Source organism: Lathamus discolor, chromosome 1 (genome assembly GCF_037157495.1).
Source record: "Lathamus discolor isolate bLatDis1 chromosome 1, bLatDis1.hap1, whole genome shotgun sequence".
NCBI classification, from domain to species: Eukaryota; Metazoa; Chordata; class Aves; order Psittaciformes; family Psittacidae; genus Lathamus; species Lathamus discolor.
The window spans coordinates 162797930-162812799 of record NC_088884.1 but is presented as its reverse complement, the minus strand read 5'-3'; the positions used below and the strand labels follow the sequence as shown (position 1 = coordinate 162812799).

The following is a 14870-nucleotide window of genomic DNA, read 5'->3' as shown; positions in this document are numbered from 1 at the left end:
TTACCTGCAGTGCACAGTGATTGGGTGGTTGCCGGACTGCTGCTGCTGCTTCTGCACAGCTGCGATGATGTTGATCATTCCCTTCCCATCCCCAGGGATCCCAACCTCTGGCCAGCCATGGAAATGGAACTGCCGAATCTGCCGGCTCTTGTTTTCCTGGTGGGAGAGGACAGGTCGAGGTCAGTACGTTGGTGGGAGATCCATACCATGAAACCCACCAGCTCAGGGCTCTGGGAAAACCTGCTTGTGAAGGGAGGGCATTCCCATGTCATGGAGCAGGGCAGGATGTGGGGAACCAGGAGCAGGAGGGAGGTTGGGTGGTGGGCAAAGGGATGGGGCAGAAGAAGGATGAAGGCTGCTGAGTGGCAGCAGAGAAGATGGATGAGAAGCAATCAGCCAGACTCTTGGAATGGAAGGTAAGCAGAGGGAACAAGGTGGGACTGCAGGGCATGGACACTGCTTTGGGATGATGGGGACATGATGGGGCTGAAGACATCAGAGGGAAGGCTCAGCACTTTCAACAGGAATCACAAAGCACCATTAGTGAGGGTTACTGATGGCCAAACCCAAGAGCATCCATTGCTCCCTGCAAGGGGAAGGTCAGACTCTTACCCTGGTGTTTGTTACCAGCAGGTCCCGCACTGTGTAGCTCTCACATTCCTCCTCCTTTTTCAGCTCCACGGTGATGTCTCCATAGGACACAGAGCCATCAGATGGCCAGTACTGGGCACACTTCTCCTGCGAAAGCATTAGGAGAGGAGACAGCATGAAGAACCTGTCTTTTCCCATGGGATTGAATAGAAGAAGCCTTCTCCAGGGGCCAGCATGCCCAAAACCAAGTGGGATTCCATGGGTGTGCTTTGGAGAGGAGCAGCTCACTGCACACAAGAGTGCTCTGAGAACTGAGGGTCCAGAGTTAATTCATTGAACATCTCCCCCACCCTGTGTCTACAAACAACTGGACTCTGGATTAGTTAAGTAGAGACTGAAATGTATTGCCTGACAGAGAAGAGGTGACAGAGCACCCACCATGAGTGGTGCGGGCAGTACCGGGGTCCATGGGGTGAATTTAAGGGGTCACACTGATTTACTTTGCTGGGGCTTAAATGCAGCTATCCCCTGGTGCTTACCTGGCCTCTCTCCTCCAGCTCCGTCAGCATCACTATGGAGCAGGATTTCCACTCCCAGATCATCCTCCAGAAGTCCTCTATCGTGTGCTGCAGCGGTCCTTGGCTGGCGATGTAGGAGTCCTTCTGGCGATAACCCTGCATTGAGAATGGGGACAACGATGAGTGGCAGAGCCTGGGTGCTGGGAGCACTGGGAGGAATGCTCTTGGAGATGACTGGGTTACCAAGCCCAGTTAAATGTGGGGAGCATCACGACTGGCCATGGAATGATCACAGAGAAACCTGCTCTCACAGTGGGCTATGTCCCCATCGTGGGCATTACCACACCACTGCTCAGCAGCTGAGGTGCCATCAGCCAGAGCTTTACCACGGGTAATGCTGCATTGTTCATAAAGAAATGCAGCAGGAGGAGGAGGATCACATCCCCTGCACATGCATGGCCTCATCCATCTGGTGAAGAACCCAAGTCATTTGGGTTTCCAGCACTCCTAAGAGATGTTGCAAAGTGGAGGCTGCCCCATCCCTGGCAGTGTCCAAGGCCAGGTTGGACACAGGGGCTTGGAGCAAGCTGCTCCAGTGGAAGGGGTCCCTGCCCGTGGCAGGGGTTGGAGCTGGAGGAGCTTTAAGGTCCCATCCAACACAAACCACTCTGGGATCTACGATCTATGCAGACCAGCAGCAGGTCTGGGTGACTCTGTCTCTTCCTCCACCACAAAGAGCTTCTGTTTCCAAACCCTTCCGATGTCCCCTGTGCCCTCGCTGCAGACTGTGACTAAAGCTGCTTCGTCATTTGGAACTGGTCATTTAAGCAAAGTTCAGCAGAGGCAGGAAATTGAATCCTGGACAAAAATCTCTTCCATGACATTTAAGCTTTCTGATGCTGGAGCAGAACACAGAGACTGTTCCCGCTGCACTGTGTCGGATGCTCACGCAGCTGGAGCAACCCATAGGGACCAGCAAAAGAGATTGCAGGGAGCAATTCATTTGGGATGTTGTAATTGGGAGTAAGCTGGTTTTACTGGTTCAACCCATGGCAGTGACTGTCCTTTGGGGGGAAAAAACACCCTGCCATTAGGAGATGGAAATAGAAATTGGACTAGAAAAGAGCAGGGCTCCGTCAGGCAGCCAGCTCTGGCATCACTGCACCAAGATAAACACTCAGATGAGATGTCCCCCTGAAGTCAATAGGATTACGCACAAGAAAGGGATGTGCAATCACTTACCTCCTCCTTGGAGTGAGGAAAGCACTTAACCTCTCTGCCTCACCTCCTCCCGTCACCCAGACAGGTATAATGGGATTGACCTGGGTTTTCTCAGGGGCTTTGGCATCCGTCTATTGCTCCATTACCTAATCTAGTGGATGTTGTCTGACCAAATGAAGAGTGCTGGAGAGCAATCATTGCCACGGCTACGTGCATCTGCTCCTCCAGAGCCAGCATCAGAGCCCAGAGTGGAAGTGAGACCAAGATTTGGAGGCTCAGCTCTCCTCTTCTACATAGAGAGGTTTCTTGGAGAAAGAACCCAGCACCGTCCAGTGACACAAAGCAAAGTCAAGTGGAAAGAGCCTTATGGAACCCAGAGAAGGAGAGTTGGGGGACAAATCCTTTCCATAGGAAGCAGCGTCGGGTAAAGAGTTTCCACTGGGAGAAGATGGAGAGAAGGTTAAAGAAGACTCACGTCAATGAAGGACGCGTTTACGTAGTCTGTGTTCTCTTCACCTCTCTTCACTGGAATGATTACTCGGTTGAACTCATCTGAAACAGAAGGGAAATGATCTGAGTTCTGAGGAGCACCTCCAAAGCACGGCTCTGGTAACCAGGCATGGCTTTCAGCTGGGATGTCACCAAGCCTGAAGTGAGAGGACAGAGATACGGGAAGGGGAGCACGGCATTTACAGCACCTGACTGGGACAAGGAGGCTCAGTTCCACCCGAGCCACCCAGAGCTGGCTGTCCAGAACTGATTCTTGCATCCTCAATGATGGAGACTCCACAACCTCCCTGGCCAACCTGTGCCAATGCTCTCACCCTCACACTCAAATGCATTTCCCCATGTTTAAAGGGACCCTCCTGCGTGTCAGTGTGTGCTCATTGCCCCTTGTCCTGTCCCTGGGCACCCCTGGAAAGAGCCTGGCTCCGTCCGCTTTGTACCCTCCCTCAGGTACCTACAGGCATTGATGGGACCCCGCTGATCCTCTTCTCCAGGCTGAGCAGTCCCGGCTCTCTCAGCCTTTCCCCACAGCACGGATGCTCCAGCCCCTGAATCATCTCTGTGCCCTTCACTGGGCTCTGTCCATGTCTCTCTGGCACTGGGGATCCCAGAGCTTGATGCAGTGCTCCAGGAAGGATCCCCTTCCTCTTGCCTGCTGGCAATGCTCTGTTCAATGCAGCCCAGGACACCACTGATCCCCTTGGCCATAAGGACACGTTGCTGGCTCACGGTGAACCTGGTGTCCACCGGGATCCCCATATCCTTCCCTGCCAAGCTGCTTTCCAGGCTGGTGCCTGGGTTGCTCCTCCCCATGGGCAGGACTTTGCGCTTCTCCTGTAGGAGTTTATGCGGTCCCGGTTGGCCCATTTCTCCAGCCTGTGTCCTGTGCCCACAGCCACCAGGCACACCCTACCCAGCAGACATCCGGCTCTTACATGGAATTATCTGAAGCACCCTGTTCTTCTTCATGTTGGCCGGCAAGTTGCCCGTTCTCATCTTGTCATTTTGAATCTTGATTGAAGTGAGCTTCTGCAGAGGAAGGAGCAAAAGCAGAGGCAGCTTTCAGCACCAGGCAAGCACACGGTGGTCCCCAGAGCATCATCCGAGCAGATGCAGCAGGACAACAGCCAGGCTCACCTTAAACTCCTCTTCCAGCCCGTTGCTGCTGGTCCCTGGCACTTTGTTGTAGATCTTCTGCAGGTGGATCTCTAACGAGGTCACCTCCAGCTCCGTGTCACCGTAGAGATAATGCTCCAGAAGGGCTTGGTAGATGAACACGTACTGCATCTGCAGGGGTTGCAGGGAGGAGCCATCAGCCTCTGCTCCATGCTCAGTGAGTGCATTCCAGTGCCCACACACACTGCCTGCAAGCCCACTACCCCACTGCCCACCCGTGCTTGTGGGGCACCCTCTGAGACCTCAGAGAAGTGGGTAACACCCTTCCTGCTGCTGTATGGGGTCTGGGGCCTTATTTGCTACATCAGCCAAAGCTGACACAACACAAAACTTAAAGGCTCCCTACAAGTGCCCGATAGGAGGATGGAGCCAGGAGGGGCTGGGCTCTGCTCCCAAGGAACAAGGGATGAGACAAGAGGAACCGGCCTCAAGCTGCCCCAGGGCAGGTTTAGATGGAGCTGAGGAACAATTCCTGCCCCAGAGGGTGCTCAGGCATTGGAACAGGCTGCCCAGGGCAGGGCTGCAGGCACCATCTCTGGAGGGATTTAAAGGATGTGTAGATGTGGCACTGAGGGACGTGGTTTAGTGGTGCCTTGGCAAAGCTGGAAGAATGGTTGGACTGGATGAGGTTAAAGGGCTTTTCCAACCTAAACGATTCTATGATTCTATGAAGGGGATTAAAAGGAGCAGGAGCCAGTGAAAGGCTCCTGATGCAGCATCCTTCAAAAATCACAGAATCCCAGCCTGGTTTGTGCTGGAAGGGACCTCAAAGCTCCTGCAGCTCCAACCCCTGCCACGGGCAGGGACCCCTTCCACTGGAGCAGCTTGCTCCAAGCCCCTGTGTCCAACCTGGCCCTGAGCACTGCCAGGGATGGGGCAGCCACAGCTTCTCTGGGCACCCTGTGCCAGCGCCTCAGCACCCTCCCAGGGAAGAGCTTCTGCCTAAGAGCTCAGCTCAGTCTCCCCTCGGGCAGGTTCAAGCCATTCCCCTTGGCCTGGCCCTACAGGCCCTTGTCCCAAGCCCCTCTCCAGCTTTCCTGCAGCCCTTTTAGGCACTGGGAGCTGCTCTAAGGAAACCTAACTGCAGGGAGCAAAGCCCAGCCCAAAGCTCAGCACCACACTTACATCTGTCTGTACCATCTGGCAGCGCTGAGCCCGGATGCGGCTCACGAAGCCGTAAACATCCACCTTCCTCTCCGCGTGCATCATGTCCAGCATGGCATCGATGACGATGAAAGTGCCCGTGCGTCCCACACCAGCACTGCAAGAGCAGAAGGGACAAGTGGTCAGTGCAGCAGTGCTGGGGTCCTTTGTGCAGCAGCCAGGAGGCAGCCAGATGCTTCCCCGCAGTGAGCAAATGGCAAGATGTGGTTTGGAGATGAAGAGCTCCTCGGTGTACCCTGGGTGTTGGAGATTGATGCACACAGCATCTCCAGCTGCTGCCGCGACCCCAGCGCATGAACGCAGAGAGCAAAACCTAAGCCAGCTACTACATCCAGAGTCCTTATGGGCTGCCTGCTCCTACCAGTGCCTGCTGCTCTTTCCAGTCCACCTCCATCACGTGAAGCTCCTGGGGATGCCTCGTTTCTCTGCTGGTAACTCAACCATTAAGGAGAAGAAGAAAGATGAGGCCAGCAGATGCTATGGAAAGGCAAAGCTCTTTTGCCAGCTGCTTCCTGAGAAGGAAGGTGGAAAGATGGACTTGGGAGGCTGCAAATGGGATCATCTCTGCCTTTAACTCTGGGCTTTCCCTTACTGAAACATGCAGAGCCTCTGCGGCTCCCCCAGGCTTGCTGCTGAGCCTGAAACCACTCCATGTGGGGTCAAACACCATGGTCCTTGCTCCCTTCTTCCAACTGCCTTCTCACAACAAGGGATGTCACCTTGTCATGCCCAGGGCAGCAGGGAGCCACCACTGGTGCTCGGCTTGGCTCCCTCATCATCCAGCTAACCCACTTGAGCACCCAGCTGGAACTGTAACACCATCCCATCATGATTCCAAAGAGTTCCTTCAATTCCCATGCATGTTTTTTGAGCATTCCCATGTGGAACATCATAGAATTATAGAATAGTTAGGGTTGGAAAAGACCTCAAGATCATCCAGTTCCAACCCCCCTGCCATGGGCAGGGACACCTCACACTAAACCATCCCACCCAAGGCTTCATCCAGCCTGGCCTTGAACACTGCCAGGGATGGAGCACTCACAACCTCCCTGGGCAACCCATTCCAGTGCCTCACCACCCTCACAGGAAAGAATTTCCTCCTTAGATCCAATCTAAACTTCCCCTGTTCAAGTTTGAACCCGTTACCCCTTGTCCTGTCACTACAGTCCCTGATGAAGAGTCCCTCCCCAGCATCCCTATAGGCCCCCTTCAGGTACTGGAAGGCTGCATCCTTCTTTAGCATAAAAAAGTTAAATAACAGAAAGGCCTCAATGACAAGACCCCTTTTAGTATTAAATAGCAGCTGGCTGTTGAGTGACCCAGGAGAGGTCAGCAGTGGCCAGGACTTACCTGCAGTGCACTACTATTGCTCCTGCGTATTGGGGGTTACACGTCTTCACCTTCTTTAGGAACTTGAGCATCCCAATGGGGGTGAAGGGGACCCCGAAGTCGGGCCAGCTGGTGAAGTGGAACTGTGTCACCAGGCGCTGGGGCTTCTTGTTGGTGACATCCCCGACCTGCAGGGGATGCAGGTTACTGACAAACATTCCCATTTCCCTTCTTTCCCAACCAAACAAGGGGCAAAGGGAGAGCGACAGCCCCAGCACTGAGCTGGGTGGCTTCAGAAGCGTCCACAAGCTGAAAGGGCACAGACCCAGGCTCTGGGGCCAAATCAATCTCTAACAGGATGACAGTTTAATGACCCAGCATCACATCCCATGTCCTAGGCGGGAGAGGTGCCAGCCTGGACCTGGCTGTGGCTCCAACCTGGCTGAAACCGCCACGTTTCATTCCCTGGGAGCTGCCACTTCACCCATACCCACACCTCTGCCCGTTGCATCCTCGTATTAAAGGCAGAGGAGGAAACTGCACATGAAGGGTGAGGGCTCAGGAGAACCCCACTCAGTGTCCAGACAGGTTTCCAATCTCCAGCTCTTCCTCGCTGGCCTCCAAGAGCAGCAGGAAAACAAACAGTGGCTAAAGCATGCAGAGCCTCCTTGGAGGACAAGCAACTGCAGGGACAGATGGGAAAGCAATCAAAGCCAAGAGTGGATTTTGCCTTGGCTCGTGGGATAAATCTGATTATTTGCAGGCATTAAGTATCTGTGGGTGAGAGGAGGAACCAATACCGGTAACAGCAAGTGCTGTAAGGACTGACTTTCAGCCTTGGCATCCATCAGCTTCCCTGCTCTCTGTTCAGTGCATACATGCTGGGAACAGGACCCCAGGTGTTTAAGATGGGTAAATTCTTAATAGCTCTGGTTAAAAGCGGACAGCCTGGACAAGAGAAGGCTCCTGAAGGGGAGACCTGAGAGCAGCTCCAGTGCCTAAAGGGGCTGCAGGGAACCTGGAGAGGGGCTTGGGACAAGGGCCTGTAGGGCCAGGCCAAGGGGAATGGCTTGAACCTGCCCGAGGGGAGACTGAGATGAGCTCTTAGGCAGAAGCTCTTCCCTGGGAGGGTGCTGAGGTGCTGGCACAGGGTGCCCAGAGAAGCTGTGGCTGCCCCATCCCTGGCAGTGCTCAAGGCCAGGTTGGACATGGGCTTGGAGCAAGCTGCTCCAGTGGAAGGGGTCCCTGCCCATGGCAGGTTGGAGCTGGAGGAGCTTTGAGGTTGGGATGCTATGAAAAGAATCTCTCCTTGGAGGATTTGAGCACCACACCAGCCCCTGTTGGATGCCCAGTGCAGAGGGATGGGATGGGATGGGAGACCCGAGCCTCAGCACCTGCTGGATGCAGAACTTCCGCACTGTGTAATCCACCAGGACAGTCACATCCTCCACGGACACTCGGATGTTCCCATATGTCCAGCAGCCCTGATCCGGCCAGTACTGAGCACACTTGCACTGTGGGGAGAGAAAACAGAGCAGGGTGAGCTCTGGTTCCTCTCAAGGCTGGGACCAGCTCCAAGGCACGCCCATGGGCATGAGATGTGCTGGATTTGGGTGAAGCTGGGTTAGATACCAGCCCACGAAGCCTTCTGGTACCCACCTCTTTCCTCTCCTTCAGATTGGTCACCATGACAATTGTTGCTGTGTTTTGCTCCCAAATCATCCTCCAAAAATCATTCACTGTTTCTTCTTTTGGTCCTAAAGGGAAGGTACAAAGAAACATTACCTTTGGGATCAACCCCTCAAGCGCTGGGACTGAAACCCAGTGTGTGAAGGCACATGTCAGGATGATGCAACACATCTTTTGCCAATAGATGTCAGCACAGGAGGTGCTTTGGTGGCTAACCCAGGGAACAATCCCATCACACAATGGCTGGGCTTTCTGGATGTGTTTTATGATCAGGAATTCCATTTTTAGCCTGAAAAGGGGAAATCAGACAAATGGAGCATGGAAACCACTTGTCCATGGTCACCCAGGGCAATTGTAGCCACACCGATCAGTCTGCAGAAGTCCTACCCTGAGGTCTTGGCCTTTAACCATGAGATCCCACCTCAATGAAGCACAAGCACAGATACCTACTGCCTGCCCGACATGCAGCTAACTCAGCCCAGACCTCCCTTGCCATGCCTCAGGCTAAGGGTGAACCAAAAGAGCAGCAGAGCCAAAGCTTCCCCCCAGCCTGGTACCACCGATGGACCAGATGCAGGCTTCCTTCCGCAGCAAGAGCCAGGCCAAAACCACCACAGCACCCTCCAGCAATCGGTATTGCACAGGCAGGGCTGCTCTTCCTCCCCCAGCACATCCAGCACTGACTGGGACAAGCATACTGAGAACAAAGCGTGGACCAGCCAGGCCTCCTTTTGAGCGGGGGGGGCTCTGCAAGGCGCTGTGTTGTGGTCAGACTGGAACAGCTTCACACAGCAGAAGGTCCCCAGCCCAACTGCCACCAGAGAGAGCTATGGGAATACCCAAGTGTTCACCTTGTGCAGCAATGAACTTGTTTTTCTCTTGGTACCCCTATGGAGAAAAGGAGAAGAAGGATGTAAATGAAAGGTATTTGTCTAACGTGAGAGTCATGAAATGCATCTACATCATTAATAGCCAGAGCATCGCCTGCTCTGTTGCTCATTTCCATGTGCAGACGGAGCTGCAGCCCCTGAGGGGAGAAACAGCACCACCAGGAGGGCACAAATAAGGGAAAATCCCTGTGGAAAGGGCTCTTGCCCCACAGCAACCCTCCACATGCTCAGGTGACGTGGGAATGACCCAACTTGTTGGCACAAAGCACTAATGAAGTGGTACCCGACAGCCCTTCTGTGGAATCAGACTCTGCATGCAGAGCATCACATGAAAATCAGGATTAATCATTGAGAGATGGGGCTGCTGAACTCATGGGGGTTGATTTTGAGTATTTCCTAAGGGGTATTTATTTACTGCTGAAGAAAGGAAAAAGCTCTTTTGGGCCTTGCTTTTCTTCATGCTCCTCTATCTCTAAGTCTCCTTCATATTACCCTTCCAACTTATTGGAGCCATATGGTCACAACCACAGATAGAGGACGTATCTCTTCCTGGGAGCAGAGCAGGGGAGTGTTGCTGCTCTTTTAGCTGGATGCCTTGGTATCTTTTTCATCCCCTTCCTAAATCCATCCCTGCGAGCTGGGAAGTGCCAATGATTAACTGATGCCTCATCAGCCATTAATCAGAAACTCCCATTCATAGAATCCCAGCCTGGTTTGTGTTGGAAGAGACCTCAAAGCTCCTCCAGCTCCAACCCCTGCCACAGGCAGGGACCCCTTCCACTGGAGCAGCTTGCTCCAAGCCCCTGTGTCCAACCTGGCCTTGGACACTGCCAGGGATGGGGCAGCCACAGCTCCTCTGGGCACCCTGTGCCAGCGCCTCAGCACCCTCCCAGGGAAGAGCTTCTGCCTCAGAGCTCAGCTCAGTCTCCCTGTATAAATTCCTGCAGGATCATTTCCCAAACTCCTTCCGGAGCAGCCAGCTCAGCTTTGCAGCTCCCCAAGGAGTCCAAGTGCTTCTCACTATTTTAGAGGTGGGAAGAGATGGGACGATGGCAAAGTGGCTGAGCAACTTGAGTTCTGGCTCTCAGCCTCTTACTCTGACCATACTCAAGGCATGAAGTGAAGTGCAGGGAGCTCCACCATGGCCACATTGAGGTTATGAGATCAAAACCCAGCCTAATGTGTTGCTCCGGAGGAGCTGGGGAGATGTTAATGGAGGAGGCATTGTCTTAACCATCCTCTCCCAGGCACAAATCACACCCCATGAAAGCCCCATGCTCCTGTTGGGACCTGGCACCACTGACCAGGGCTCAGCCAGGGGGAATTTCCCCTTCCAATGACACAACTCACATTAATGAAGGAGGCGTTGATGTAGTCAGAGTCAGGAACCCCTTCGACAGGAGTCAGGTGAACCCTGGAATGATCATCTGCAGGGAAATGAAAACTGCATTAAACCCAGCTCCCTCCACGGAGCTGGTATCTGCTATAGTGAGAAAGCCCGCTCCTGGAGCAGAACCCAGGCTCCCCCGCACACCAAACACCTCTATGCTCCCAAATTCTTCTTGCTTAAGCCTGGAGAGGTTCCAGACCTCACCCAAGGACACTTCTGCAGAGGGCACACATGAGCAGGTCCCCATCCCACCCAGCAAGAGCTGCTGTTTTGGCATTGCCCATCCTCTTCACTGTCTGATACTGGCTCCCGGTATCTCTCATGGGCACCTAAAGCTAAAGCAGATGGTGCCACCCATCCGGGAGGTGATGTGACCTCAACCATGTCCTTGCCGATCCCCAAGACAGGAACAGGGAGCCCTGGAATGTGCACTGGCCATGCCTTCCCCCTCACCCCCAACAGCTCTGATACCTACAGGGCAAAATGTTCACATATCTGTTCTTCTCCTTGTTCTCCTCCTTGGAAGCAGCTTCACACGTGGCCTGTATGGGACACGCTGGGAGAGCCTGCAGTGGCAGAAAACAGGGTTTTCCATGATGGTCTTACAGCATGGCATAACACAAACGCATCCAAGCATCCTGTCCCTTCGGATGTGTCCCTGTCTCCATCCGAGCAGCAGCTCCTCCTCCTCACCAAGCTCAAGGTGACCATTTAAATAGCATGGGCTGGACCAGAGAGAGCAAACCCCGTCCGAAACACATCCGGAACCTCAGGACCCATGAACACGAGGTGGCAGCAGAGCCTCTGACACCAAACCCAGCGGTCCAGGAGCTCCCTTCTGCCTGCTGAGATTCCCTCTGTTAACAGTGATGCTCAGGGCGAGCAGACTACAGCCCCCATCGCCTGAGCACACGCAGGGATGGGAAGCAGCACCCATGCAGGGAGTTGTTCTGCACCCAGCAGCACCCCGGGTTGGGTGCTGTGGGGTCACAGGCGATGCTGTCCCACATTCCACACTCGAACAGAGGAGGTGCTTTCCCAGCACTGTTATTCCACATCCCTGAATAGAAGGAGGATGAGAACATACAGGAGGCATTCGCCATCCCTTCCTCCAGCTGACAGCACGGACGTGCCCCGGCTACGGAAGTCTTTAGGGCAAGCAAGTATTTATAACCCCCAAATCCCCTCCCTGGGCATTCATTGCACCTCTTGAGTTTCACTGAAGCATGGCCAGGAAGGGTATCAAGTTGTGCAGCAGCTGGAGGGAGCTGAATGGCTTCCTTTAATCTCATATCATGCTCTGGACCAAAGGCTTTAGGTGTTTGCTGGTGACACCTTTGCAGTACAGACAACTACATCAGTGCATTTGCTTTCATCAATGATGCTGATGGAGAGTCCAGCTCCTATGTTACGCGCTGTGATACTCCAGCTTGTTCTTTAGCCTTGCTCCTCACCTCAGCACTGCTCTGCCTGCTTCTGTATTGCCAAGGTGAAACAGGTTTAGCACCACAAGAAGCTGCAGAGCTCAGCAACATCAAGAAGAGGTTGTAGCCAGTACAGCAAGAGATGCTCCAGTATTGTGGGATATGGACAACACCTAAATTACTCCCTGCTGATGGCCGATTGTTGTCATATAGATTGTCATCATTCTGGTTCAGGGTTAACAGCCCCCTGAAACAGATGGGGATGTTTCTGTTTCTCTGTCAGAGCTCCTTCTGGCTGTTTGTGGATTTAAGCCATGAGCATTGAGTGGAGAAGGAAAGAGCTTGGGAGGAAACCAGCAGGCAGGGAAGCTCTGCAAGACATCCAACACACCTCCTGAACCCACTAAAACATAACCCCACAGTGCTGCTTGCTACAGAACCCCTGCTTTCTGTGCTGGATGTGACGGGTAACAGCTTGCCCACCCTCACACCAGATTCAGGGACAGAATCAGTCCTCCCACCCCACAGCCCACCGAATACCCCTGAGGACAAGCAGAGCATCACTCCCTCCATGAAGCTCCCAGATAAGCTCTTCTGAAGCACAGCATCCAGCACTGTCACTTCACGGACTCGGCCACCCCTTGGGTTGACGTGCCATCCCTACGCTAGGTACCGCTGCACCTCCCCGATGATGTACCAGCTATTTCGTCCTTGCTCTACGACATGAGACCAGCTTTTACCTCGCCGTGCGACACAAGCCCAATGCTGAGAGCATCCCGCGGGATTTTAGGGCAGGAAGCAAAGGGACTCACATTGAACTCCTCCCGAAAGAGCTTGTTGTCGTCTGCCATCCGGCGGTTGATCTCCTCTTCCAGCTTGTCAACGGGCAGAGGCGGGTATTTGCGGTTGGTGCTGGGGGAGCGGGCGAGCAGCGGCATGCTCTGAGGCTCTGCAAGGACATCTGCATCACAGGTGCCCCCCCAGGGCTCATCCATGCCTAGGTGGGCACAGGGACCTCACACGCACTTAGGGCCCCCTCACATCTCGCTATTCCCAGGTTTTCATGGAATCCCAGCCTGGTTTGGGTTGGAAGGGACCTTAAAGCTCATCCGGCTCCAACCCCTGCCATGGGCAGGGACCCCTTCTGGGAACCGCACTTCAAAAGAGACATTGAGGGGCTGGAGCAGGGCCAGAGAAGGGAATGGAGCTGGGGCAGGGCCTGGAGCCCAAGTGTGATGGGGAACGGCTGAGGGACCTGGGGGGTTCAGATGGAGAAGAGAAGGCTCAGGGGGGACCTGATGGCTCCCTACAAGTGCCTGACAGGAGGATGGAGCCAGGAGGGGCTGGGCTCTGCTCCCAAGGAACAAGGGATGGGACAAGAGGAACCGGCCTCAAGCTGCCCCAGGGCAGGTTTAGATGGAGCTGAGGAACCATTCCTGCCCCAGAGGGTGCTCAGGCATTGGAACAGGCTGCCCAGGGCAGGGCTGCAGGCACCGGCCCTGCAAGGGTTTAAAAGACAAGAGATGTGTGCCATGGGTTAGTGGTGGCCTTGGCAGTGCTGGGGAATGGTTGGACTGGATGAGCTTAAGGCTCTTTTCCAATCTAGTTGATCCTATGATAACACGAAATACTTTCAGCACCCTGGGATCAAGCATCACACTATAACAGAGGCAGCGAGATCGGGCAACGAGGACCAAGCCATCAATACTGGGGCATGGGGACCACCTCACTTCACCCCTGCCCACATGGGAAGCCTGGCACCATCGCTGAGACATAACCCCCAGATGGACACAGTAAAGGCGGTTGTTGCTTGTGGTTCCTCAGTGAAGCCAGGAAAGGCCACGCCAGGGTTATACCAACACAGCTGATGCTCTATGAAGTTCACACCTTCATTTACAGCCATGTAAAAGGGGCAGGGAAAGTCTGAGCTGCCAGCGTGAAAAAAAGGTGCTGATTTCCAGCTAGCACTTGCCTGAAGGTGTTTATGTGGAAGGAGCTCAGAAAAGGGATCTGAACTGAGCTCAAGAGGTGGTGGTTCCTCTTTAGCTCTTACTTTGGCGCCTACACGTTGATGGAGATGCCCAGCTTCAGGCCTCCATGGGCAGCACTGGCTCAAAGCTCAGGGACAGAAGAGTTTAGACATTACAGCAGGCTTGCACAAGACTATAGAACTGTATTTATGCAGCTTTAAGAGGTCCAAAAAGGTTTTAATAAAGGACAAAGTGTATTCGCTGCTCTCTTTCATTTTGTGTTGGAAATGACCTTTAGATCATCAGTTCCAACCCCTGCCATGGGCAGGGACACCTCACACTAAACCATGGCACCCAAGGCTCTGTCCAACCTGGCCTTGAGCACTGCCAGGGATGGAGCATTCACAGCTTCCCTGGGCACCCTGTGCCAGCGCCTCAGCACCCTCACAGGAAAGAGCTTCTGCCTTATCTCCAACCTGAACTTCCCCTGTTTCAGTCTGAACCCATCACCCCTTGTCCTATCACTGCAGTCCCTAACGAAGAGTCCCTCGCCAGCATCCTCGTAGCCCCCTCAAGATACTGGAAGGCTGCTATGAGGTCTCCACGCAGCCTTCTCTTCTCCAGGCTGAACAGCCCCAACTTCCTCAGCCTGTCTTCATATGGGAGGTGCTCCAGGCCCTGCTCATCCTCGTGGCCTCCTCAGGGCTTGCTCCAACATTCCTTCTGTGAGATGCATTTGTGCTCCCTGTGTCCCACCAACGCAGGCCTCACCTGCATCATCCGTCCGGCCGTTGGACAACCGAAAGGAGTTGGAGTGACTCCCTGCTTGCTTGTATTTCTTGAACCTACCAAAGACAAGGGAGAGGAGAACATCAACAGAGACCCACCAAGAAGCCCAGGATGAGAGATGCAGCCATGAAGGGGTTTTCTCATGGCTTCGTGGTTCCAAGAGCCTACAGAACCTCTCAAATCCTATCTATGGCTATACCATTGAACTGACC

The 14870-nt window shown here is 54.0% G+C and overlaps 1 protein-coding gene across 4 annotated transcripts in view; it reads right to left on the bottom strand.

Moving 5' to 3' along the window:
* The window catches only part of PTPRA (protein tyrosine phosphatase receptor type A), a 112374-nt gene that overhangs the window by 2124 nt on the left and 95380 nt on the right, over positions 1 to 14870 (bottom strand). For all 4 annotated transcript variants that reach the window (XM_065662007.1, XM_065662020.1, XM_065662015.1 and 1 more), the window contains 15 exons: positions 14641 to 14714; positions 12712 to 12848; positions 10951 to 11041; positions 10436 to 10512; positions 9047 to 9083; positions 8166 to 8263; positions 7901 to 8020; positions 6528 to 6694; positions 5139 to 5274; positions 3975 to 4124; positions 3773 to 3866; positions 2806 to 2882; positions 1131 to 1265; positions 613 to 738; positions 5 to 156 (listed from right to left, as the gene is read on the bottom strand). In XM_065662007.1, coding sequence (XP_065518079.1) covers positions 5 to 156; positions 613 to 738; positions 1131 to 1265; positions 2806 to 2882; positions 3773 to 3866; positions 3975 to 4124; positions 5139 to 5274; positions 6528 to 6694; positions 7901 to 8020; positions 8166 to 8263; positions 9047 to 9083; positions 10436 to 10512; positions 10951 to 11041; positions 12712 to 12848; positions 14641 to 14714 — 1671 coding nt within the window. The remainder of the gene's footprint in view (positions 1 to 4; positions 157 to 612; positions 739 to 1130; positions 1266 to 2805; positions 2883 to 3772; positions 3867 to 3974; positions 4125 to 5138; positions 5275 to 6527; positions 6695 to 7900; positions 8021 to 8165; positions 8264 to 9046; positions 9084 to 10435; positions 10513 to 10950; positions 11042 to 12711; positions 12849 to 14640; positions 14715 to 14870) is intronic.